General features: G+C 37.1%; 3 protein-coding genes across 5 annotated transcripts in view; 2 read left to right on the top strand and 1 right to left on the bottom strand.

Annotated features, from left to right (window-relative positions):
• LOC122070900 (serine/threonine-protein kinase svkA-like) overlaps nt 1-11,143 on the top strand; it is a 14,472-nt gene extending 3,329 nt beyond the window's left edge. The window contains exons 4-21 of one of the 2 annotated variants that reach the window (XM_042635130.1): nt 984-1,011; nt 1,095-1,217; nt 5,392-5,503; nt 5,703-5,740; nt 5,875-5,928; nt 6,987-7,055; nt 7,146-7,262; nt 7,387-7,455; nt 8,034-8,113; nt 8,270-8,398; nt 8,478-8,760; nt 8,843-8,932; nt 9,040-9,207; nt 9,293-9,420; nt 9,548-9,683; nt 10,431-10,555; nt 10,648-10,827; nt 10,913-11,143. In XM_042635130.1, coding sequence (XP_042491064.1) covers nt 984-1,011; nt 1,095-1,217; nt 5,392-5,503; nt 5,703-5,740; nt 5,875-5,928; nt 6,987-7,055; nt 7,146-7,262; nt 7,387-7,455; nt 8,034-8,113; nt 8,270-8,398; nt 8,478-8,760; nt 8,843-8,932; nt 9,040-9,207; nt 9,293-9,420; nt 9,548-9,683; nt 10,431-10,555; nt 10,648-10,827; nt 10,913-10,952 — 1,969 coding nt within the window. In that variant the 3' untranslated portion in view covers nt 10,953-11,143. Of the gene's footprint in view, nt 1-983; nt 1,012-1,094; nt 1,218-1,341; nt 1,397-5,391; nt 5,504-5,702; nt 5,741-5,874; nt 5,929-6,986; nt 7,056-7,145; nt 7,263-7,386; nt 7,456-8,033; nt 8,114-8,269; nt 8,399-8,477; nt 8,761-8,842; nt 8,933-9,039; nt 9,208-9,292; nt 9,421-9,547; nt 9,684-10,430; nt 10,556-10,647; nt 10,828-10,912 lie in introns of those variants that run through there. The other variant, XM_042635131.1, reaches the window with a different exon arrangement.
• A 3,933-nt stretch (nt 11,144-15,076) lies between these two features.
• LOC122070896 (3,9-dihydroxypterocarpan 6A-monooxygenase-like) lies at nt 15,077-16,618 on the top strand. Its single transcript, XM_042635126.1, has 3 exons — nt 15,077-15,382; nt 15,992-16,185; nt 16,303-16,618. The coding sequence occupies exons 1-3, from the start codon at nt 15,077-15,079 to the stop codon at nt 16,616-16,618; spliced, it is 816 nt and encodes a 271-aa protein (XP_042491060.1).
• Nucleotides 16,619-18,047: 1,429 nt separating this feature from the next.
• The window catches only part of LOC122070887 (PRA1 family protein H), a 93,830-nt gene continuing 85,938 nt past the window's right edge, over nt 18,048-25,939 (bottom strand). The window contains exons 3-5 of one of the 2 annotated variants that reach the window (XM_042635118.1): nt 18,960-19,031; nt 18,743-18,866; nt 18,048-18,311 (exon numbers count right to left, since the gene is read on the bottom strand). In XM_042635118.1, coding sequence (XP_042491052.1) covers nt 18,766-18,866; nt 18,960-19,031 — 173 coding nt within the window. In that variant the 3' untranslated portion in view covers nt 18,048-18,311; nt 18,743-18,765. Of the gene's footprint in view, nt 18,312-18,511; nt 18,867-18,959; nt 19,032-25,939 lie in introns of those variants that run through there. The other variant, XM_042635117.1, reaches the window with a different exon arrangement.

Here is a 25,939-nt window from a genome sequence, read left to right as displayed (position 1 = left end):
CCCCCCCAAAAAAAAAAAAAAAAAAAATCCTCTGATTCACCATGCTGAAGATTATTTGTATAAGTAGTTGATTATTTCATGGTGATATTTATCAATTTTAGCGAATATTGACTTTAAGTTTGCTTTCATAGCAAGAGTCTATGATACTAATGTATTCAGATAATCCATTCTATGGTGTAAATAGATATTTACATATATATTTGGAATTGATGTAAGCTTGATATCATTGTCCTGTCACTCTGTTCTAGAAATATTTACTTATGTTTTCATATAGCTATGTAGTTACTTCCTGAAAATAGGGGGAAAAAAATGAAATAGGAGTCTTTACAAGTTATGTGGTACTCATAGTCTTGCCAATCTCAAAATTATTTGAATCACATGCTAACTCTTAGGTTATATGAACTGGTTCCATTTGAACATGGTTTGGCCGCCTGGTCCAGTCTGGTTTTGAAAACCATGGCAAAAACCTTGACAAGGCCTTGAAGCAAACTTGGGTGGATGTTTGGGGTACCCAATCAATGGCTTACAAGGGTAATTATGGAAAGAAATTTATTTCATAACAAAATTTGTTAATAAGAAACCCCAAACGTCAGTTTCAAACTTAAGGAACCTGAACGTCCTTTTTGAAACTCAAGGCACCTCAAATATAATTTACCCTTTTTTAATTTTTTATTTTTTTTCCTTAAAGCTTTGAGTTAGCAAGAAATATGGCCTTCAAGTGTGGAATGGCATGTTGGCTGAACTGGATTTGTCTGGCTTACCCATGTAGTTGTATTTGGGCTTAGTGAGTTGAGTTGCATTGTTTCTATTTTAGAGTTGTATGTAAGAATGTGTTTGATTGTGACACGCAAAGGGTTTCTTTTTTAAATATTGGTTTTCCTTGATGACTTCAACAAGTATTTTATGTGTAAATTTAAAATTTTAACTTGTAATTTCATCATCAAGTGTTTTTCTTACATGCATGCTTTTATGGTATTTTTCAGGGAGGATGAAATCGAAGACATTCAAAAGGTATTCCTTTATATTCTTGGTCTTTCATTGAACTATTGAAGTAGTTCTTTAATTGTTACGTTCTTTAATTCTTCTCCTTCCAGGAAATAGCAGTTTTGTCCCAATGCCGATCTCCATATGTTACCGAGTACTATGGATCATATCTCCACCAAACAAAACTATGGATAATTATGGAATACATGGCTGGTGGTTCTGTTGCTGACCTAGTAGGTTCTTCTTTCTTTTTTGTTTTTGACATGAAATCGATTGTGTTTCTTGCAGATTGTTATTGTGAGGAATTTTGAATTTTTTTCTCACCTATGTTTCACTGATGCTGTATGTAACCAATAGGTGGCCCTTTTGAAGTAACATTGGGATGCCAAATTGCCATCAGAGACATCTAATGGTAGTCCTGTCCATTTACCATCTTTTATGTTGTATGCTGTTCAGGACAGAAAAACTTTAAACATCCAGCCCTCCTGTCAACTATTTGTCACTTTCAGAAACACCGATGAATGACAAGCCATGGATATTGAGGGTCCTTTTCTTAGAAATATTATTTGGCTTGGCAGGGGTTACATTCTGTCAGAGGCACCAAACTAAGCTGTAAACATTACATGGCTGAACAGAAGAATAGGTTCCCTTACAGCATCAATTATGAAGTCCTATCTAGGTTTAAAAGTTTGCATAGCAGCTAGGAGGTATCCTCTGATACAAAATACAGACCCAAAAATTAAAAACAAAATTATACAATTCATGCTAATAACTGGAATCTGGATCACCAGATCATCTGGTTCATTTTAATTCTCGAAGAACCAGTTCTAGTTTTCTGATTATAGTTCCAAACATGGCCATCTGGCCCATCTCTATCATCTCATAGCTAACTAGCCGCAATTTGTGAGAAGTTGACATTTTTACACTAACCTAAGGCAAGCGTCGACATTTCCTCCAAGAATCCCCAAGAATTTTCATATAAGTCTAGAAATTCTAATTACATCTCCATCACAAAAGAACCATGGAGGAAAGGTTATTTTGACTGATTCCCTATTGTTCATGCCAAGAGGCAAAGGAAACAACCCTTTGTGGTGAGATGATCCAGAGAATCTTAGGCCCAGTTTGGTAACGTTCTGTTCTATAGGATTAATTCTGAGGAAGAGATTTTTTGTGATTCCGTTCCGGGGGTGTGATTCTGCTTGGTAGAATGGAATTTTGGTAACATGGAAGTGTTTCTGCATTTCTCCATCTCCACCTCCTTCTACTGCAAAGTGGAATGATCAAGCATGTCTGCCGGAGCACCTTTCTCTGGTTCCAACGCTTCTCATCTCCAAAGAAACCTTCTCAAGCGTAAACTGTACTAGTGTACTCTCCAAAGCCTACCTCTCTAAATGTATTACTGTATTTGAAAGACTCAAAACAGTCACCAATAGAAAAGATTTTTAAATCAAAGAATAATTCAGGATATATGGGACAATCCTCGAAGATCTAGGAGAAGTGTTTTTAGGTAATAAATCAGCGAGCAAGAATAGAAAACAGGAAAGCTGTTATGAACTATTCATAGAACAGCTAGCCAAAGAAACGAAATGAAATGAAAGAAGACCCCGAGGTGTGGTGACCTCACGTTTGATCTCATGGATGGGTGTTTGGGCATTTTTGATGTCGGGATGAAGCTAGGTGGAATTGGACCAGGGTCGCTTCAGGATAGCAGCAGCGTAATTGAAACTCGCATGCAAGCTGTGGCCGTGAAAATGAAGGTGTTCATGAGATCAGGAGATATCCTGAGATCGAGCTTATCGTCTATGAAGATGAAGATGGTGGTGTATTAGAGTAAGCAGATGGCTGAGAGAACCACAAGGACTGGAAGAGAGATGATGTAGCTCCGCCTCATTGTAGCTCCAAAACTTATTGGACCACAAAAAATTAGGTTTTATGCTCAAGGCAGGCATTCTTGTGAGCCAAGGAAGAAGCAGTAGAGCTGACCAAGGGAAGGGTTGCCACGTACCACAGAGGAAGAGAGAGATGGAGGACACAGGTAGTTTTTTTAAGGTCCAAGGAGGTCCATAGATGGTAGGGATCTACCATGGTTGTCGGAGCCACTGATGTCTGTCACAACAGCATCTTAGAGAAGAAGAAAGTGCGAAGGAGGGCTCACATGCAAAAGTTTTGGGCTCGGGCTTAATTAGATTTAGAGGGATTCTAAAAAAAAAACAATTCTACCTGGGTGTGTGTGTGTTTTTTTCTTTGGTCTCGGAGCACTTTTTGGACCTATTTGTTCTATGGGAACCAAATATCAATGCAGAAACAATTGCAATTCCGCTCCCTAAGTGTTCCTCCAGAACAAAATATACCAGATTCACCACAAAAGAACGCTACTGTTTGCTTAATTTTTTGTAATGACTGAGAGAGCTTATGAAATCTCATTATGTGCGCATTGGATACTCCAACCGCGAAACATGATCTTTTCTTGAAGGATTAAACTAGTTGGGGACAATTTTGATGCCCTGATGATGGGTGGAGGAGATTTGTCAAGTGGCTTTCACCATGATTTTTGGTTAACAGTTCGTTCATTATTTCTCTTTAGAAGATGAAATAACTAGGGATTCTCTTTGAAATGCGAAATTCTGATCCTCTTTTTCTGGGGGGGGTGGGTGCTTTGACACCTTTTTGTTGATATATCAATTTATTAGATAACAGATAGGAAGAATGTATTAAGAGTACAATCATCCTAAGGGACCAAAATGAGCAATGTGCAAAAACTATAAGCCAAGGCTCGAGATGGTTACTCCTTATTTTAATATGAACATCTTGCACACCTGAATATCTGAGGGTTCTCACTTCTCACTGTTGTTCTTTTGATTTCGTCTCTATATGGCTGGAAGGAGCAATGAGGCATTTGAATTTTGAACCATGCAGATCCTGCCTACAAGGTGGACTACGTAACAAAGGAAAAATATAGGCAGTTTACATCAATCTCTCCTCGCGTTTGCCTATATTATGTCCTCCACCCTCAAATTTTGTTTATTATATTTAAACCCAAAAATTTAACACCGTAAGAGAGCTGTTAGTTTTAGAATACAAAAAGACATAAATATCCTTATTCTTCTTCTTGGTGTTCGTTTTCCCACTACCTCTTCGTCTTCTTCTTCGTTTTCCCACCATGAGAGTGGAGCTGTGTTAAGCTGCCATGCAAGATTGGCTGGCGCTCGGTGGACTGCGCCAATTTTTGTAAAAAGTAGTTCTGAAATGGTATCTAATGGTCAGTGCACTGCGCTGGAAGACTGAAGACTGAAGACTCTCTGTCTCTCTGTTGTGGAATGGATAGATGACAGACATATCGATGCCTTAATACACTGCCATTGTCAACGATTCTGAGCCCCCCTTGAGATTCGGATTCGGCTTCTCTCTCTCTCTCGCTCTTTTTCTCTTGGGTTCTCTGCAGTACAAGTACAGAGCCCTTCTGTGGCGGTCTTCAATCTGAGGGGAGGAGGGACTGATTGAAGCTAAAAAGAATCAGAAGATGAGAACCAGTCAATGACCCAAACCCAAAATCATTAAAATGGGCAACAGAAAAAAGCTAATGGGAGCGTCATTTGCAAAATTGCAGTAAATCATGATCGGTACACAGTGGAAATTGAAAACTCATCAGCGTGAGCCTAAGTGGGGGCCAGCACAATGAAATGATTCGTTGATTATTGTCTTCGTTGTGGTATACTCTTCCATGTACCTGACGCCTTTTCTTCTGCCCACCACGGTTTCCATCTTTATCTCTAGCCAGTGGCCACTGGCCACACACACATTCCTCCCATCCTGGCCTGCGGTGGTAACTGGAATAATCACAGATAACTATTTCCCTCTGGAAGAAAACAAAATTTTTACTTCATGAACTGTTGATGAGGCTGAAAGTTTGATGCACAGCAGTTGCAATCTCGGCAGCTTAATACAGCACCACTCTCAAGGTGGGAAAACGAAGAAGACGACGAAGAAAAAGTGGGAAATTCGAGCAAGAAGAAGAAGAAGATGGGTAATTATGTCTTTTTGTATTCTAAAACTATCACCTCTTTTACGGTGTTAGATTTTTGGGTTTAAATGTAATAAACGAAATTTGAGAGGGGAGGACGTAATATAGGCAAACTGAGGGGAGGCTGCTGCAAATTGCTCAAAAATATAATAAGGGCTGTAGTGTAAAGTGTTCAGTGTTACATGCACACAGTGATACAGGATATCTTTACTACTTAGCATCTGAACTCCCCAGACACCAAATTATTATTATTATTTTCCGGTTATTGTACAGATTATTCCATCAAATTATTCATTTTGGTTTCATGTTTAAAAAAAAAAAAAGAGCAAGACATTATTTGTTTTTCTAGGTATAATTAATCATGTAATTATGTTGTGATTATGCAGATTCAAACAGGTCGCCCACTAGATGAAATGTCTATAGCATGCATTCTACGTGACTTGCTGCATGCCATTGAGTATCTCCACAATGAAGGAAAAATTCATAGAGACATTAAAGGTTATATTCAAAAGCTATTTGTATGTCTTGTATTGCTGGACAATTTCTTCTTCAAGGGTTTTAAAAATTCTTTATTTCTTAATACTTCTATTGTAAAATTGTTCTGCTTTTTCTGTGAGCTTTGCATTATGTCATACATCCTTCAATTTTTGCTATTTCCTTTCTGTCTAATGCAAACTTGCTATTATACTTTTGGCAGCGGCAAACATATTACTGTCAGAGAGTGGAGATGTTAAGGTACTTAAAGCCTTTCCACCCAAACAAATTCTAATGTCAGCCCTGACTAGCTGGAAAAAATTATTAGAAGGGTTAAGAATGGCTGTGCATTTATTGATGGTTTCTTATTCTTAAATTCCTTGGCTATGTGACAGATTGCAGATTTTGGTGTTTCTGCACAGCTAACACAGACAATTTCGAGAAGAAAGGTCATCTCTTACTCCATCATGGTCATACTTTAATTGAGAATCTATCAACAGCATCCTCCATTTCTTTCTGCTTCCTTTGAACAGTTTGTATTTCTTCATTTTATTTCCTCCTTTCCTCAATTTTGTTTTTTTTTCATCTTGTTGGCATGCATAATTTAAATGCTTATGTTCCATGACCCATTTTTTTGGTCATATTTAGTGGAGAGATTTTAATTGAAAGTGGCAATTATGAGGTTTGTTATCCTTTGATATGTATCTTCCTTAAACAGAAACAGGAAAGCTTGAAATAGGTACTGCCTTATTTTTGGACATTTGATTCTTGACATCATGCTCATACAGTCATTCACTTGTGTTTTCTATGAGTCTCTTTACAGTTTCTTCTAGGATTTACATTTTGTAGTTATTCAACTTCTTTCTTTGTTGCTTGCTGTGAATTTCAGTCCATTTTTAGTTTTCTAAATAAAGTTGCAAGCAACGAAAGAGATTAAAGGAGGAAGATTGAATCTTGAACTTGAGAATTTGAGAGAGGGATTCAAAAAAGGAATCTAATAAAAAGGTCAAAAGGGATGTTTTTTCTTTCATTGAAAAGCTTGTCGGGGTATATTCAAAAATATTGTTAGTTTAAGTGCACTTGTTTGCGTAGCTTTGTTATCCTGCCTCTTATACGGTATGGTAATATCATTCCCAGTACAATGTTATATACATTTTCAAGAAAATTGGGAATGGGCGCATGTGAATCCATTCCGTATTTTCTAGAAATGCGTCTCATATTATTGTAGATCAATTTTCCTGTTGGTGCTATTAAGCATATGGAGTGTGGCCATAGGTCTAGTAAGTTGTTAATTGCATAAACAAGCCTTCATGTGCCAATGACACTCTTCAAAGCACAAGAGAGGGTATGAGAGATAACTTGCAGAGGCTGAAAAAGCAAGACTGATTTCAATTTCCATTTTTCTGCCTGGTTGTTTCACCTCCCTCTTGGGTCTGTTCTGGATTTGTTTTTGGAGGAAAATTGCTATGCATATTGACTCTGTACTGATGGGTTTAAGCTTTGGCAGACACTTGTAGGAACACCATTCTGGATGGCTCCAGAGGTGATTCAGAATTCAGAAGGATACAATGAGAAGGTAAGTCATGGAGGAATTGTCTTGGGTAGTATTTTTCCATTTTGAACCTTGGACCACTTGTTTCACTCAATTAGCTTTTGCTGGATGCAGGCAGATATTTGGTCCTTGGGAATCACTGCCATTGAGATGGCAAAAGGGGAACCTCCACTTGCAGATCTACACCCAATGAGGGTTCTTTTCATCATACCTCGCGAAAATCCACCCCAGGTCTATTAGTGTTCTTTGATGAGTGGCAAAGACCATCACTGTCAATTGATATGGAACCATGCGATGCTTTTTTCCAGATTACTCATTATTGTTTTACAGAATCAGAATTTTGTTTGTTGTGCAGCTGGATGAGCATTTTTCCCGTCCTATGAAAGAATTTGTTTCGTTATGTTTAAAGAAAAATCCTGCGGAGGTAATTGTTTGTCATTCTGGTACCTTATTTTATTTTCTTTTGGTGTTAAATGTTTTAGTATAGATGATAAAGACTCACTTATTATTTCTGAGAATTGCAAAATTTTAAAGATATAAAGACATCTTACGTATCTTTGTCTTGCTAGCCATGAAATGGACAAGACATTTTTTTTTATAAAACTATTCTTAAGTGGCGAAAGATTGTCATACTTTTCAGTTTTCAACTGTCCGTCCTATTAAATGAACAAAGTCATGGATGTCCATTTCTCATCCTGGATGAAAAATTGCCTTGTGAGTTCTGCCTAAGTTTATTTGTCATGGAACGAACTTTTCTTGGATATCAATGAAACAGCATTTCCGTAGCAGTTTGCTTTGTTTATTTTTAATGCTCCTTATGGTATTGAACCTGGGTAAATTTGAATCTTCCAACGAATTATTGTAGTTATCCTGTATGATATCAATTTTTTTTTTCTTATGCAAAATTAATGGGTTGATAATGAGTTCTTTTTAATTATTCATGCATAATAATAACTTTTAAGATAGATTCTTATTTACTCTATTTTATTGTCTTTATTTCAGAGGTCCAGTGCCAAGGAACTTCTAAAGCATCGTTTTATCAGGAATGCTAGGAAAAATCCCAGGCTGGTGGAAAGAATAAGGTGCTTGATGGACCATTTTCTGCTGATAACTATTTCTTTTATTGTGTCTGAGATGCAAAGGATGTGATTTTTAGTTTTGTAGTGTGAGATATGATGGTAATTCTGTGAAGTTATACTGATTTAACCTGCCCTCTTTTTTCTATGTTTATTTGATAGAGAGCGGCCCAAATACCAGTTAAGGGATGATCCAGAAACCCCTACCAATGGTCCTATGGCTTTTGGAGATTCATCTGGCACAGTGAAGGTGAACAGAGATTCAAGAGATGAAAAAACATCACGAGCTAGGTCTGTCATTTATTTGGGTTGCTGTTGCTTATGTGTTTTTGTAGTTTAATTTGTACTGATAACATCTAATTTACCCTAGTCATGTTAAAACCTTGAGAAATGCTGGGTGGGACTTTAGCATGAATGGATCACAGGGTACAGGAACCATCCGCAGTGCTGTGAAGCCACCTCAGGTGCTTGGAACAAAAGAAAAGAAATTAGAAGCTTCATATAGTCAGGCTGCCCCAAAAAAGACTTCAGAAAGTGGTATTAAATTATATTCTTCATCCAGAAGTGTGGTTCAGGAATCAACCAAACTCTCCCCAGTGAAGTATGCTAGAGATCAATATGATGACGGATTCCAAGATAATTCTCATGAGGATGTAAGATTTGCTTTCTTTTCGTATTGATCAATTTCTCTTGTGCCTTTAATTTCTGGAAGGAACTGAATTATTCATTTTGCAGGAGCAATCATCTGTAAGTGGGTCGGGAACATTGGTAGTACGATCTCCGAGAGTTCAGACATCTACAGTGTTAAGTGAACAAAGTATTCTGGTATGAATACTTAAAGCTGATTGAGAAAATCTTCAATGAATTGATCCTCACATATATATACTATCTTGCTAGACATTAACTTAGAACCTCAATCCTTTCTTGTGTAGTCTACCAACAAATATTCTTCTTTTGAAGATGTATCTCCCAGTGGCACTGTAGTTCTCCGTGGCCAGCATGATGATTCTGACACTCCTCGAACTCCTAAATCTAGATTGGGTTTCCAAGAGAAATCTTCGAGTGCGTCACTTGAAGACAGTGCAACCAATCTTGCTGAGGTGGTTGATTGCCTGTGGGCTATAGTACAGCATATATACCATTCTACTTGCTTCTGTGAATAACATTTTATAGCATATATTTCAGGCGAAAGCTGCTATGCAAGCAGGAGTCAGAAAAGCAAATTCTCGGGAAAGGTTCATATTGAGCAAGCTTAATAGAGATGGAGAAGAAAGTAAAGCAACAGAGGGAACAAATAGCTCTGCTTCTTCTAGGTACATAGCATTAGTGTTGTTTTTGTGTATGCTAATGATTGTACTATTTCACAAGATGCCAGACCAGAAAATGTATGATGAAAAGATCTGCTCATCATTGTTTCTGATTGGCTACTATTCCTCTCAGCCAATCTCACGAGTACTTTGATGCACACAAAGTAATTCCCATATCACGTCAAGCAAGTGATGATGAAAATGCAAGAAATTTGGCAGCCGCATCATCTCCTGCATTATCGGTTTTGCTTATTCCTTCATTGAAAGAGGTAAACATATAGAAAAATTGCTTCTCATGTATGTCATCATTTGTTTAGCATATCCAATTTACTATCTTTTATGTTAAAGGTTGTGGTAACCTCCATATGATAGAATTGTTTCTTTTCTTTTTCTCCCTTTCGCTTTTCATGAGTTCCTGTTCACTTCCCCTACTCTCCATCGGTTTCATGGCCATGGATCATCTTGAGATCGGAGGTTTTATGATCGAGTGATTATTTTATGTTTGCGAATCGTTTTGGTTGATGTAATCTGTCGAGTGTTATGGCCATAAATCTTTCTAAACTCCTTTTTCCTGTTGATATTTGTCAAGGTTTTATTCTATCTGGTTATTTGTTTCTTCCCAAAGTTTTTGACCTGTTTCTGTGTGTTCCTTCTTGTTGCTATATGTTGTTGATGTTAGCTCCTTGGTTCCCTTGTGTTGTGTGGGTTGAGTATCCTTATAGTATTTTTTTGGATTCTTCGTGTACCTTGTCGATATTTTGCTGCTAGGTGTTTGTTTATTGACTACAAACCTTTTCAAATAGACTCCACCATGGCTGTAGCTCTTCTTATTTGGCACTTTCATTTCATTTCTCATCTTGTCAATGCGCATTTTGGCACTAAAGCACATTATCCTGAGTGGTATTTTATATGCGGTTTGTTACCAACCTCGCTGGAGGTTAGCCTCTTCTCTGACTGTATATACTATTTCCACCATTGATGTTGAATTACTTATGGGCTCAGAACAAATTATGTAGGCAGTTGGTGATGATTTGGAAGGGACAGGTCCACGTGTTGTGATAGATTCACTTATGGATCTGGAGCATGTCAAGCCTGGTTCTTGTGAAGTCCTTGTCAGCAGGTTGCTTCAGCGACTGGGAAGGTTCACAATTTCTACTCCCTTTTGTGATGTTTGTTCACATTGTAGTTTGTGTTTTCTGGTTAAGATGACAAAGTAGATTAAAAAATGTGCAGCTCAAAAGAATCTTCAATAAAGGATCTCCAGGAGTTGGCATCCAGCATCTTTACAAAGTGCAAAATTGCCAGTGAAACAGAAAATGCAGAAGCAGAATTCACGCAAAGATGGAAGGAACAAAATGTGGATCTGTCTGAGAACCCGAATTTAAGTCCACTTGCAAGGTTCCTCCTTTCCAGGTTCGTTTGTGGAAGATTTTACGTTGTTGGTTTTCTTTTGGAATTGCGTTAGGAAGTAGTGATAGGAAATTAGTTCATGTTGCAGATGGCAGGGTCAAGTTTCAAGAGATCTCAACCCACTTTGAAGAAAGGTTGAATCTAATGCTTCCATTGGCACTGCTCTGTTCTCTGTTTGTATATTTATTTTGATTTTATGTACATATGATTATTAGAATACTGTATTTTTTGCCCTCTGATTTTTCAGCAGCAGAATTGCTGTACAACGAGCGGGTTTGTATTTGCCTTTTTATATTTAATTTCTCTTTCATTGGAATGATTTACCGTAGTTTCGCTCCTCGCAACACCCTCCCCCCACGCCCATCCCCCCAACCCCCACACCACCCCAACCCCCCAACCAAAAAAAAAAGAAAAAAGAAAAAAGAAAAAAGAAGACGGAGAGAAAAGAACATGGTTGCATGTATGGAGGCATCATAAATTAGGCTTGACCCTTTTTTATTTTTTGGATAAAAAAATCAGAATTCACTAAAGCAAAGAAAAGGTAAGATTATTATTTGCAGACCCCAAAATATTTTAAGTTCTAGCTCTCCTAGCTAAGCTGATTCTGTTACCATATATCTGTTCTTCGCCACATTTACATATCTAAACTGATTAAAAAAGTTTTGAATATCCATTAAGAAAGGAAAGACCTACCACAACCAGCTTTCTTCTACTTGCTGCAACATCTTTCATTAATTTTTTGCAATCGGTCTACGGCGAATGTGAGCTCTAATTGCCTTGCCTGGTGTAGCCCATTGAGAATTCTTCAGAGTTTTGATTCCTATGTGCTCCCTGTATAGCTAGTATCAAAGGAAGCACAAACACATATTCCATTTTGAAAAATAACTATCCCAACCTACTTTACAAAAAGTTTGGTTGAAACTTCCATCACAAATAATTATACAATAAAGAAAAAAGGATGTATCTAGTGCATGAGGATCTCGCCATTGTGGGGTTTGGGGAGGATCATAATATATATAATTTTACTTGTATTTTGCAAAGAGGGTATTTTCCGATTTGATTTTGTGATCATTTATAACTTTATCGTTGTGCCAAGGTCCGCCCTTCAAACAATCACATGAGTTACCCAAGCCCTTGGTATTCTAGCCTGCGGAAAGGATTATCCAGGTAAGGGCAAGACTCGAGTAATCTTGGCTTATGGACTTGACAATGTTAGGGTCACATACCCATTTGTTGATGTTGGGTGCGACAGAGACAGGGTTTAAAGACTTCCCTTGTTTAATACAATTATTTTTAACCATTCAAATGAAATAACAAGTTATGGCAAACAAGCAGAAAAAAAAAAAGAAAAGAGAAAAAGAAAGAAAGAAAAAAAAGAAATCATATTTAGATACATGAGGTTGGTTTACCGTAGAAATTAACATATCTCCAATAGAAGCTCCATGGAGGTTCTCGAATCTTAGCCCCAACAGACCTGTAGCACAAATTCTTTTAGAAAAAGAACAAGAGAGAAAGAAGTGATAGTCAGTTTCCCTTTCCATATTACAGAGGGGACAAAAGTCCTCAATCAGAAATCTCTTCAAATTGGCCTTGGTACTGAGACCATTTTTCAAGAGTTTCCATAGAACTTAAACTTTGGATGGGTTTTAAATATCCAACGGTGGTACCATAATGGTTTGAGCGAATGAGCAAATCGCTGAGACATCATGCAATTCGCGGCAATCTTGGTGGAGAGAACACCTTTTCTGGAATGAAAGCAAACTAGGAAATCATCATGAGAGGCAGAAGGGGGCATAGACATGTTTTTGGATGTTACTGGTATCTAAAACTGGTCGAAATTAATGGGATATTTCATCTCCCAATTGAAATTCATGTAAACAGATCAAATACGGATCAGATTCGGATAGTTCTTGATTAAATATGGATATCTCTAAATGAGTATGGATGTAAATCAAATTTAGATTTTTGACTATTTATTTACATCTCTAGTAAGGAATACAATTTTTTCTCAATCCATCTTTAGAAGTTGTTGTAGCTCTTTTCCTCATTCTCTACAACATATCTAAACTTCAAGAACCCTCAAAGTTATTAATTTTTTATCTAATCAGATCGGATAATTATTTTTTAGATAATTCAAATTCGGTTCCAAATTCCTTTTGATTAGATATGGATACCCTTAATCGGATACAAATACGAATCGAATTCGAATTTTTTACTACCCATTTACATCCCTACTTGAAAATAACCTCATTATGACAATGTCCCCCTGAGATCATTATAGATATCTAATTTTGACCGCCAAGTGTCATTCCAAATATTTATACTAGCACCTAATCCCATTCTCCAACAAACCATATTTTTAAGGCTCTTCTACCCAATATATATATATATATATATATATATTTTAAGGCTCCAACAAACAATACTTTTAAGGGGGATAACATGGGTAATGCTATTCCACATCCACGAGCCTTTTTTGATTTAAAATGCAAATCCAATATATTATTGTGGGAGATATACTTGGCTTTAAGAATCTTTCCCCACAAGGATGAAGTATTTGTTATTATCTTTTGTGCCACGGTGCCACTACTAATTTTTTCGAGGGAAGAGAAAACAAGACATAGTGGGTATTGAGTTTAAGACCCACTTAACTAAAGTGGCTCTGCCAGGCAAAGTCAATAGAGGTACTGTCCAAAAGGTTAACTTACAATGCATCCTATCCAAAACCTTAGATAGACATGAAGGCTACGAGTACAAACCTATCAAAGGGGCACCTAAATAGAAAGAACTAAGAGGCATTTCCTTCATGTTCAAGAGAGTACAAATTTCAGAAAAAAAATAGAGTACAAATTTTCTTCTTCGACTCCAGGCTGCTTCTTTGCTGAAAGAAATCTCGCTTTTTTTTGAAATAAAATTTTTGGTGGAACAGTCAAGGATAGAATAACAGAGATATCACTCAAAGAAGCTCTACGAAACAAAAAGGTATCAAATAAAAGATGAGTAACCTCAGGAGCCAATCTAGAGTTTAAAGAGAATGAAAGCCAAAGGTTGAGAGAGGCATGGACTTCCGAAGGGTACTAACTCTCTTCTCGCAATTTGTAACCTTTCCAACTTTAAAGATCAAGGGAAAAGATACCACTAAAAACCCGAAATCTGGTGCTTTTCTCTTTGACTTGTATCTGAAGGGGGATCTATCAAATAGTTAAAATTGCCATAAGTAGAACTTGCTCATTTGGTCCTAAAAATTTCCTCTTTTCCCCAAAATTCTTCGGACGATATCCCTGTAAAAAGTCCCTATCTCTTCCTTTCTCTCACTCACTATGTAGCCGTGTCTAATTGCCGTATGTATCCATACCCGTTTTATTTAGGTGGATAAGCCATGTGAAGATATATAAGTGACTCATAACCGTTTGCAAAGATTCACAGCCACCTGGATTGGCAACTGCACTTATTCGCCACAAGTGCCTTGGCTCTCTCTTCACGCCAACTAAAATCTCTTAAAAGTCCAAGTGCACTTATTCACAAGTTCTTGAAGCTTTAATGAACTGTTTGAGAACTGATCTCATGGCATCCATTCCTGCTAGTAAAATTATCAGTTCTCTTTGTGATGGCTGGTCATGGTGGTGGTGCAACAGTGAAGAAGCTGATGGCAAAGACTTCACTATTAAGCCAACCGTTACACTTTCAGTGGTTACAATTGCAATCACTACTTATCTATTGCTGTCAAAGAGATCATCAACAACAAAGGAAGGAGAGTTGTTGCCACTGCCACCGGGCCCACGAGGCTTACCTTTGGTTGGTAATCTCCCTTTCCTTGAACCTGATCTCCATAAATACTTCTCCAAGCTAGCTCAAATATATGGTCCTATCTTCAAGCTTCAATTAGGTAACAGGAAATGTGTAGTAGTGAGTCCATCCTCTTTAGCTAAACAGATCTTAAAAGACCATGATTCAACCTTTGCCAATCACAATCCACCCATTGCAGCATTGATCGTCACATATGGTGGTAGCATCTTATGCTGTCCCCATGGCCCAGATTGGCGGATGTTTCGTAAGGTATTCATCCGCGAGATGATGAGTAAACGAGTCTTGATCTCTGTTACTGTTGAGAGAGGTTTATTCTAAGATTGGAACACCAATTGATATTGGTGAGCTTATTTTTGTAACCTGGCTTGATATGCTTATGAACATGTTATGGGGTGGAACACTAAAGAGAGAAGAGAAGACTAGAATTGGGTTAGAGTTTAAGACAATGATAGGGGAATTGGTTGCTTTACTTGGTAAGACCAATGTTTCAGATATATTTCCTATCCTTGCTCGCTTTGATCTACAAGGGATTGAAAGGAAAGCTAAGGAGGTAATGTCTTGGGCTGATACAATCTTGGATTCAGTAATCGAAGAACGGCTTAAAATGGAAGCAGTGCAAGAGAAGAAGAGATCCAAGGATGATGATGATGTGGGGAGCAAAGATTATTTGGGAATTCTCTTGGAGCTTAATAAGCAACAAGGAGATGATAAAGCAGCATTAAGCATGAAGCAACTCAAGGCCTTGTTACTGGTAATTTTCCTTTTGAATTTTACAATTGATGGTTTGATAGAAAATTTTCCCAATCTATAGGTCTTAATTTTTTATAGGAGTGATGCAATGGGGCTAAATTGGGCTAGGCTAATGAAAGTTCAGTCTTGCCAGGAATTTTGGGTTCATGATTGGCCTGGGCCAAATAAACATTATCATAGCCTTAGGGGTGCATGTTTAGCCCTATCCGCCTGAGCTGGTCCGAGCCCGCCATAAGCCTGAACAAGGTCTGAGGCCCTATGATCCGGTCAGGGCTTGGAATTTCTGGCCGTGTCTTCTTCTTCTTCTTTCTACTGCATCTTCTTTCTTTCTTTCTTCTTCTTCTTCTTTATCATAGACTTAGGTGTGAGGAGGCATGTATAGAGCAACATCACCTGCCCACCTTTGTCCCTAATCCATTATATATATATATATATATATATTTAAGCTTCATATAAATACATTGATTGATGTTCTATACATATATAAAGAACCCAATTCATTAGGATGGGTCTCACTAGTAAACTCGTTAGATTAGATTAGATTAATTTGCATTTTCTGATCATTTATGTACAAAACTAATGTTGTTTGTATCTAAAATTTTGTTATCAGGACATTGTTTCAGCTGGAACAGACACCACAACCACAACATTAGAGTGGGCTTTTGCAGAGATGATGCAGAAACCTTATACAATGAGGAAAGCACAAGAAAAACTGGGTCAAGTAGTTGGAATGAGTAACAAAGTGGAAGAGTCCCACATATCCAAGTTGCCATATTTAAATGCAGTGGTGAAAGAAACTCTCAGGTTGCACCGAGTACTCCCACTCTTGGTCCCACACTGCCCAAGTCAATCTTGCACCATTGGTCAGTTTACTATTCCTAAGGGTACTAATGTCTTTTTAAATACTTGGAAAATACATAGGGATCCCGATGCATGGGAGGGTCCTTTAGAGTTCCTCCCTGAGAGGTTCTTAAGAGAAAAAAATGAATATGATTGTAAGGGCAACAATTTTAATTATCTTCCCTTTGGATCTGGAAGAAGGATATGTCCAGGGATTCCCTTAGCAGAAAGGATGGCAACTTACATGTTAGCTTCTCTCTTGCATTCCTTTGAGTGGAGATTGCCAGAAAATGTAGAGCTTGATCTATCAGAAGAATCTGGACTTGTGTTGAAGAAAAAAGCACCACTTGTCATCATCCCAACTCCAAGATTATCTAATGTAGAGCTCTACAATTGATAAGGAAGGATTTGTTACTGATTCCATTGTATGAAAAAGGGCTGTGTTGCATCCTCTCATGTAAGTTATGCCATGCTTTATCTATTGTCCTTTGTGTGTTTCTTTCTTTCTTTCCTACATAAATATAATTTTGGGGAATTTTCTATCACCTCTCCATTCTTCTCCTATAATTTATACAAAATCCCAATCCCAATATTATTTTCTAATAGAAAGGAGAACTTTATCTTCTTTTTTTTTTTTTTTTTCCCTTGTTAATTCTAAATCACTATGTTACACCTGATCTCTCCCTCCCTATTCCAACCGCATCCCACCTCAGCCCCTGCCCTCGACTCCCTTAGCCACATTGTACATCTCCCGTCTTCCCCATTTGTAGACACCTCATTTTGTCACACTGTAGGCAATAGATAGTGTAGGATCCATTTTATAGCCTTAGAGGTCTTCTATAATTCCTAACTAATATTTTGAATCATCTCAAAATAGTTGTGATAGGTCTGAAATGACCAAAATATTTCTATAGAAGTTGACTAGGTCAAACGTGGGTCAAATGAATTTGAGTTTATTCAAACTTTATTTCATCACAATAAACCTTGTATTAAGAAATATTTTGAAAATGAGTTCATTTGCTCATTATTATGTAAACAATCCCATTTTTAGCTCATGTGAGTGTCACCTTCTGTCTAATCATTAATCTTGCTTCTACTGTCGTTGCAGATGAAGATGAGGATTAGTGCCTTCATGGCGTAAGTTTGCAGGGCAGTTTAATTACAAGTGCATGGAACCTCTAAACTGGTTCATTCTTTTGTGTTTATGTTTTTTTTTTTGTCTGTTTAGAAACAGAACACACTATTTGGTTTTAGTATATGGATAACTACAGGGTTTTCCCATTCATGTGCTCAGTATCAACTTTAATTGCAGCAACCATGTAACCATATATATCATTAAAAACCATACAGCATAGAGACCTGTTTCTCATTATGTGGTCGTGCTCAAATGCTTACTGGATTTACCAGATGCACGAGACTCCTGTTATTGCAAGGTCTGGGAAGGGCAAGTATACATAGCCTTACCATACTTGCTTTGCAGGAGAGGCTGTTCCCAAAACAACTCAACCTTATCTTAACTAAATGAGATCAGCTAGATGGATCCAACCAAAGACATCATGAGAAAAACGAAACAACAAGAACACAACGAAATAGAAAAATCTCACCTAAATAGGGTCCTGACATGGATTATCACTCTCCAATAAGATCTATTCAAGGTCATACTTGGGACAAAACCTAAACTATGCATGTATTTCCTCACTATTTCTATGGTCATTTTAGTCACATGAATATGGTTTCATTATTATTTAATAATAATAAAAAAAAAACAGTCAACCTGATAGTTGTGAAATAAACATCCAAATGGTTCAGCTTTCGGCTAAGGTTCCCAGTGGTACCCATACGTTTTTGGAAATGTAGATAACATAACGTCTGTTTTTTAATGTAGACAACATAATGTCATGAAAGCAATTTCGGATCATCTTTCAGTTTCCTGACAGGTATGGACAACAGCTAAGAGTAAGAAGAATAACCCCAATCCTCCCATAAAAGCTTCTCTACATGGTGTTAATAGAGGCTATCATATTCATCCCAAAAAAAAAAAAAAAAAAAATGGAAGGTACCATCAAATTTGCTTTGATTTGGGCCTGCATCTGCAATAGTACAAGATAAACTTCAAACATCAGATTAATGCATATATTCTCTCATGCAATGAAGAATAAAACCATGAACGAAATTGCTAGTAAATGTTCAAGTCCACAGCAGGGAATTTTAATGGCAGAATCCATAATCCAGTCCTCCGGAATACAAGTAATCTGGTCTGATAAGAAGCACCCTGATTGCAGAGCTGTAATGTATGAATAATTAGCTTCATTGATCATTGATGCTGTTTAAAGACGTTCAGGAGGCATGTCACTGTGAAATTAATAAAATAGATTTTATTCTTTTTTCCTAAACACTGGACAAAATTGAAAGGCATCCTTTGATGAACTGGAACTATAACTAATATTTCCATTTAGTGATGATGAGGTATTTACTTAACATGTAGCTCCATGCGTACAAAAAAAAAAAAAAAAGCATATACTTTTGTAGAGATGCCAAAGGTAATCAGCTTCTGTATTTGCTCTGCTGAAACCTTTTATGTCCATCCGCCTGAGTGAGTAGCCTCGTAGTAGTTAACTTCCGAAGTGAGGCATGCAAAACCAAAACTGCAAAAGGGATTGACAAAAGGGATTATGAAATGAAATTCACTTATCAAATAAAAGAAAGTATGGTTTTGTATTGAATGATTCAAGAAATACCTGCATAACTGACACCAACTGCACAAAAGAGAGCCAGCTGAACTTGGGTACAGTAGAGAACAACTGCAGTTGCTGCAAAGGGCGGAGGAGGTTATTACCCAGAGGCATTTTGAGAGGGAAAATAAAACTAAAATAAAGAAAAAACACAAGAAATATTGCATGCCTAGTTTGCAAATTCAGAACTTTAAGAAAGGGTAAGTAACCTCAATACTAAGACAGGAATGAAATATCATTTAACAGTTCTACAAGTGGAGTGAGAGGTTATTGGAGACTTGATACAGTTCGGTCGTGAATTTTTGCAGTATCAAATAGCTTATGAAAACCCCCCATTTACTGTGTTGATTGCAAAGCAAAGTCAAGCACTCTGTAAAGGACCATCTAGAAACTTCTCAAAATTAGAACTTTGAACCCTATGGGAGACTATGAACTAAAATTCAGCTTAATGTCTGACAGTACATATACATTGCTTTATCAATATCCTCGATCATGCCTTCTCATAGCTCCTCCAGTCACCAACCTTCCCCCCAACACCCAAGCATCTCCCATACCCCAGGTTATTAATTTTGTATCTCTGTCAAGAGATGAAGCCACAAAGGTATCTGAAAAAAGAGTAATTCAGTTCATTTGAAACAATTTAGAAGATCAGTTTCATCCAACAACTTCCAAATTGTTCTGCCGATTTAGCTATCATGCACTAATCATTGTTTAGAATGATTAGGATCCAAGTGGTAACCTTCAAATTTGTCTGTTCTTTCTAAACCAATTTCCGAAGGCACAAATATAAAAATTATATGACGGTTTGATCCAGCCTGTTTCATGAGAATGGAAGTCCTATATAATCACTGAAATTATTAAGATTTTTCCTAGTGAATAAACTTTAGGGTACGACTATAACTACGAGGTCAATGGGTGAAAGAAAAATCCATCAAGACCCAACCCTGCTAAATCAAGAAATTGTTAATGCAAGAGTAGTGGATCTGGATTCAATATACACTTTTTGGTTCTCTTCTCTACATCTTGCTGAATATTGAGATCGCTAAAAAGAGGAAGCACAATAGTGTCATCTGTTAATGCATTACACATTTACACCAGCCTTACTTAGCACAAAATCCAGAATCAAAGCATGTATGGAAGTAACCACAATGAGATTGTGTTTGAAGAGCACAATAGGAACTTCGCCATGCTCTAGGCTGCAAGTAAATGATGATTACACATCTCTGCAACAGATCTCTAGGGGAACTGTATCACCATTTAGGGCTAAATGAATATGGAGAACAATAAAAGAGAGCATCAAGCTTTTAGGAAATGAGGATGGATAATCTCATATAACAATGAAAATTGGAGAATCTATCTGTCTGGATTCTGAGGGTCTACTTCAGGCTCCACTCCTCCTCCCCCTTTTTTACTTGATAAGTTACTTGAGGCTTTATCCATTTCAAGGAAAATATTTTACAGAAAATTCTCATAAAAGCAAAATAAAATTGCATAGGAATGAAAAATAAAACAGAAATACTTTACTGATATGCAATATAGAAAGTAGGAATCCAAAGTTCAAATTTATTTTCTTGAAAAAAAAAAAGAAAAGAAATAAAGAGGGTAGTTGTTGATGTCACAACTATTTGTTATATTCCAGAAAGTCGAGAGATTTTTGAGCCATTTCTTTTCATGGGTTTTCCTACCTAAACCATCTGTTCTCGCTCAGAGTTGGAAGAGTGCACAGTAATGGCCAAAGTACTGGTACACATGCATGCTAATACAAGGGGGTATTTGATCGAATAATACTATGAATTTCACATATGGCTAATGTAGACCATGTCCTCTCTATCCAATCATCGGAATGGATACATGAGCATAATAATGTGTGATATCTTAGGGATATAAGTGTACATTTTGCCCCACTTTGGATAGTACTACTTCTGCTTTTCTTGTTTTTTTGCAGTTTCTAAGTCTACAAGAGAAAGTGCAAGTGTACCAAGAACGGGTCCAAGCTTGAACTAACTTGTCCAAAGGCAGCCCATACATTGAACCAAAGTCAATAGGGGGTGGAACCCACTCATTGGTACCAAATCCTTTCTCCTACAAAATCCTAAAGATTATTCTCTCTCCTTGCCACCTCACAAGAACTTGAAGATGCTATGCAGAGATTCCTTTCTGATTTAGTCAAGATTGCAAGATATTGGTTAATATTACATGGAAGGAATAGAATCTGTTAGTTTTGGAAACAATTTTTCTCTTTCCTCACATAATATCTCAGAGAATGAGGATTTTTATCAAGATTGAATTTTATTTTATTTTCTTTCTTTTCTTAAAGAAGATTTGTAGAAGGAAGGAGGCAAAATCAAAGCCCTATAAAAGCCCCTTCCCCCCCCCCTCCTAGGAGGATTATTCCCCTTAGTTTATTTTCTAGTTTTTTTTGCTTAGTTTATGCTTAATTCTCTTCTCTCTCCTTATATTTCTTCAAGCTTTTATTCAAGTGATTAATGATAATGCAATTCAGTTTTTAATTGCTAGTTTGTTTAATTATTAGTTTACTTTGTTAATTTGGTTCATAGTTTAGTTAATTTAATTATTGCAATCCATAGTTCTAGCTTTCAAACTTTCTAGTTCTAGGAAAGAATTGGTTCAAGTGACAAGAATCAAGAGTTTTTAAGTTCAAGAGAGCAAGTTCTTCGTCAATAATTCGGTTCCAATACCATCACTCCAAATCAATCAAGTTTCAATTCAGCTTACACATAATCAAGGTATGACAAAGTTTATTGGTAGAATTAAGATTTTTATTTAAATACAAGTAGGGGAATTAGGATTTTTATGCTTCTTTTTTTTTTTTTTTTTTTTTTCCTTCTTCTAGATTAAATTTCGAATTACTATCTATTTAGTGTGTGTGTGTGTGACCTCAATTTATAAGTGTTAAAACTGAAGAGGTGTGTTTGGCTATGCCTCCCTCGGAAGTTTGGCCTATTGTTTGAGGATCTTTAATTGGTAAGAGCTCAAATTGACGATGATGTGTCCCCTATCACCTCTCTCCGATATTAAGCCTACTCATTAAAAATTGATATTTTATTCATGAGTATTATTTTTTTTCCCCTTGTGTCCTTATTTACAAATGTGCTATAATTGAAGGTGATGCCTACAGTAGTGCCTCTCCCAGAAATTTGGCCCATGTATTGAGATTTTTCTTTATTTGCTTTCTATTTAAGTTCTTTATTTGTTAGTTTAGCTTTATTATTTGCAGAATTTCTTTTTAGTTGTTATTTTCAGCATTTATTTTACTTCTCTAATTAAAGTAGTCTGGCGTAGAATTGTTTAATTTAGATGTTGAATGTGTAGGTCGTTTTTTTTTCGTTTATATGCGTGTTCTAGAACCATAATCTAAAATCAACCATCCCTTGTTCACTCTCGCTGTACTTAGAGTAAGATAGAATGACTAATCTCCTTGTGATTGACCCGTTGGCTACAACATACCGTACGCTAGCGGTAACATATTACATATTTTTAAACTCAAACAATACATTATCCATGTGACAGAATAGGCGTCATGTGGGGTTTGTAAAAGTAACAGACCATTGTGAGTTTGTGACAACAATATTTTGCCAAGAATAAACATGCTTTCTTCCCATGTACCTTGGAAAAAGGAAAAAAAAAAGGGGGGGGGGGAGAACAGGTAACAGGAAAGAAATATGACAAAAAATACAAAATAAATTTTATAACTGCAAATTAGTAAGCCCAAATGTATTCTTCCATTGAAACAAATGTGAGTCCCAAAGAAATATTCCAAAATGGAGGATTAATCATTTTTTTTTATAGTTCTGGTTTCAACTAAAAAAAGAGCTACCCAGTGCACCAGGTTCCCACTACTGCAAGGTTTGGGGAGAGGTGCACGCAGTTTCTCCATGAAACTGTTTCCTGATTTGAACCCATGATTACCAGGTTGTAATAGAGCAACCATACTGTTGCACCGATACCCACCCTCAGTTTAACCATTGCACTAGAAGAGAATATTCTCAAAATTCAGGAATTTTTTTCTTTTAGTTTCTTTATCTTGGTAGTTCAAATTATCATACCACGGATACTTCCATTTTTTAGTGCATCTCTTATTAGATACTTGGTAAATCTGTTTTCTTCATACCTAGTCACAATCCTTCCTACATAAAAATAAATCTTGCCCACTTCATGAACCAAATTGAACTGCATTTGTACAAGAATAAAATTGGCCCAAAATTATCTAAAATTCCTTAAAAGGAAGTTTGATTTGTTAATGTAGACAAGGATGCAAGCATCAATCTCTCAGCGACTCTAAACATTCCAAAACAGATCTAAAATTGGAAGAGTTGCCAGGCTTCATCATAGTTAATTCGACCCTATGAGAACTCTTATGCTTAAAGCTAGTGATCTTTCTACTGGCTTCCCTCTGCAAAGGAATATGTGGCCCAAAGTGGTTCCAAACTTCCTCAACAACATTTCTAATGGAAGATAGAGCGCTGGATCTCAGAAGCTCCGCCACTCAACATTTCTGGTCTCAACTAACCTACTGCAAAATTGTGTTTTGAGGCTTGGGTTAGTATGGCTTGGGTCAAAGGAGCCAAGTTGCATTACGAAGTACTGTTCCCAAAGGAAGCCATTGGACCCAATTTGACGTTCAGATATTGATCCCCAATAATTGAATGGTTGCTACTATAATGCAAGTAACAGTCACAACTCGTAACTTCCTCCCTGTTCTATTTACTCTATTGGTCTCAAGTGGCATAGATGTTTACATCAAGACTCAAAAGTCAGCATAATGGATGGCTCCTTTACTTCTGTTTTATTTTTGGGTTGGGGTGGAGCAAATTTCAGATAATTGTATCAAATAATCCTATCACAGTATCATTGCTAAAATTTGCAAATTTAATTGAAAGTAAATGTGCCTTTAAAACATAAGCCATTTGGCATGCTGAAAAAACAACTGGGTACCAATACAAACAATTTCACTGAATGGTGTTGGTAAGGATGAGGACATTGTGATGAGACACAATGAGTGTATTTGTGACCCACTAAATGGAGATAGGTTGAGTAGGAATAACTTGGAAGATTGCATTATTCAACACCACACGTTATAGATATGTGTTATGTTTGTCTCAAATACAGTTACAGTATGACCTGATTGGCCGCGACCCAATGAATCGATCAGACTTGGAGGAGTAATTATAAGTCATGATGTCTTCTTGTGTACGCAAGTGAGATTTAGGGGTTTTCATGTTAAGGTTTCTGTGCCGCGAGTTTGGGTGTTCTTAAGATATCTTCAATGCAATTTTCTTTCAACATAGTGAATCATCTTCTTCTTCGCCCGAGGATGTAGCACATCACATAGGTGTGAGAACCTCGTTAAATATCTGTGTCAATTTGTGTGAATTTGTTAATTTTCTTTGGTGTTTATTCTAACAATATGTATGAAAGGTTGGTGTGACAGAAGTTTAAAGCCATAAGAAAGATGAAAGTAGGAAAAACACCAAGGCCAGACGAGATCCCAATAGAAGTGTCGAAAACCCTAAAAGTATGTGGGGTGTACTGGTTAACCAATCGTTTAACAAGATTATGAACAAAAGGAAGATGCTAGATAAATGGAGGAAAAGCATTGTAGTCCTGATCTACGAAAATAAATGTGATATTCAAAGCTATAATAACTATAGAAGCATAAAACTAATGAGTCCGACTACGAAACTAAGGGAGAAGGTTATTTAAGCCCATCTGAGAAGAGAGACTCATATCTCGGTAAACCAATTTGGCTTTATGCCAGGTAAATCCATGACAAAATCTATTTACTTATTGAGGAGGCTCATGGAAAGATATAAATCTAGAAAAAAGAATTACTATAAGTCTTATTGACCTAGAAAAATCCTATGACGGAGTCTAGAGATTTAATCCAACATGTTCTAGAGAAGAGAGGGGTGTCAAATAAATATGTAGATGGAATTAAAGATATGTATTGAGGGCATGGTCACTAATGTGAGATTGTGGAGGTCAAGGCAAAGAATTCTTTTTGCCTGCTATAAGGTCAAACTTGGAGAAGACAGTAGCATGGGCTAACTGAAGAAGCAAAGCCGGGCGAGTCAGAAGGGGAAATTTCTCATCAGCCAAAAAGAAATTTAGCGGCCAATAATTAATCACCATTCTCAATTTTCCACGAACTTATTTTGCTCGTTTGTTGACATAAAATGCTTGGCATGCCCATGGAGAAAGAGTAGGTTCCAAAAGACCTTGGGACTGTAATTGCTGAATCTCTTGAACAGCCAATGAAAGATGATCTGGATTCAGTCCTGGATGGCTGGCTTTTGTCGGATTGACATCCTCATTTTTCTTGAAAGGAAGTGGAATGAAGAAGTCAGGGTTCTGCTATAGAGTATGAGAGCATTTGGTGAGAAAATCCGAATGAGATTCCGCACATGATGTTGAGAGGATGTGTGCTTTGATTTCTTCAAACATAGATGGTCCTGCAAAAAAGAGGTTAGAAATAGGAGACCAGGGGAGAAGCTGTTGTTTATACACAAGACCTTGGGGAGTCCATCGAAGAGGGAGATGGCTGAGGACATCAAAACTTATGATGAGGTCTTTGCCGGGAAAATGGGTTCCTAGAACAATATGGGTAACAGACAAGGTAGGGAGAAGTTGGATTTTTATGGGATGTTTAGACACTAGGGTGATATGGAAAATTTCACCATTAGCTGTAAGAAAAGGTAGGGGTGGATCCTGAGTTTTCCAAAAGGGTTTGGGGAGGATTTTTGGGTTCAGGATTGTTGTAGCAGCTCCTGTGTCTAAGAAGGCAATGAGTTTTATAGGTTTGGCATAAGGTTCAGGGATTATTTGGACTGAGACATGAGGGAGAGAAACTGATTGACATGGGAGAAGAGAAGATTGGAGGCTGGTGTGAGAAGGGGAAAGAAAAGGGATCACTTGGTAGAGGGGATCAGATTCCTCGGACTCGGAGAGGGAAGACTCTGGGTCTG

This window comes from Macadamia integrifolia, unplaced genomic scaffold, assembly GCF_013358625.1.
Source record: "Macadamia integrifolia cultivar HAES 741 unplaced genomic scaffold, SCU_Mint_v3 scaffold_138A, whole genome shotgun sequence".
Taxonomy (NCBI): Eukaryota; Viridiplantae; Streptophyta; class Magnoliopsida; order Proteales; family Proteaceae; genus Macadamia; species Macadamia integrifolia.
Note: the sequence above shows the minus strand (reverse complement) of the source record. Positions and strands in the feature narration are given on the sequence as shown.

Coding starts and splice junctions, on each gene's coding strand:
- LOC122070896 (XM_042635126.1), top strand. CDS start 15,077: ATGATAGGGGAATTGGTTGCTTTACTTGGTAAGACCAATGTTTCAGAT. Junction 15,383..15,991: donor AACTCAAGGCCTTGTTACTG/GTAATTTTCCTT, acceptor TTTTGTTATCAG/GACATTGTTTCAGCTGGAAC. Junction 16,186..16,302: donor GTGGTGAAAGAAACTCTCAG/GTTGCACCGAGT, acceptor GAAAATACATAG/GGATCCCGATGCATGGGAGG.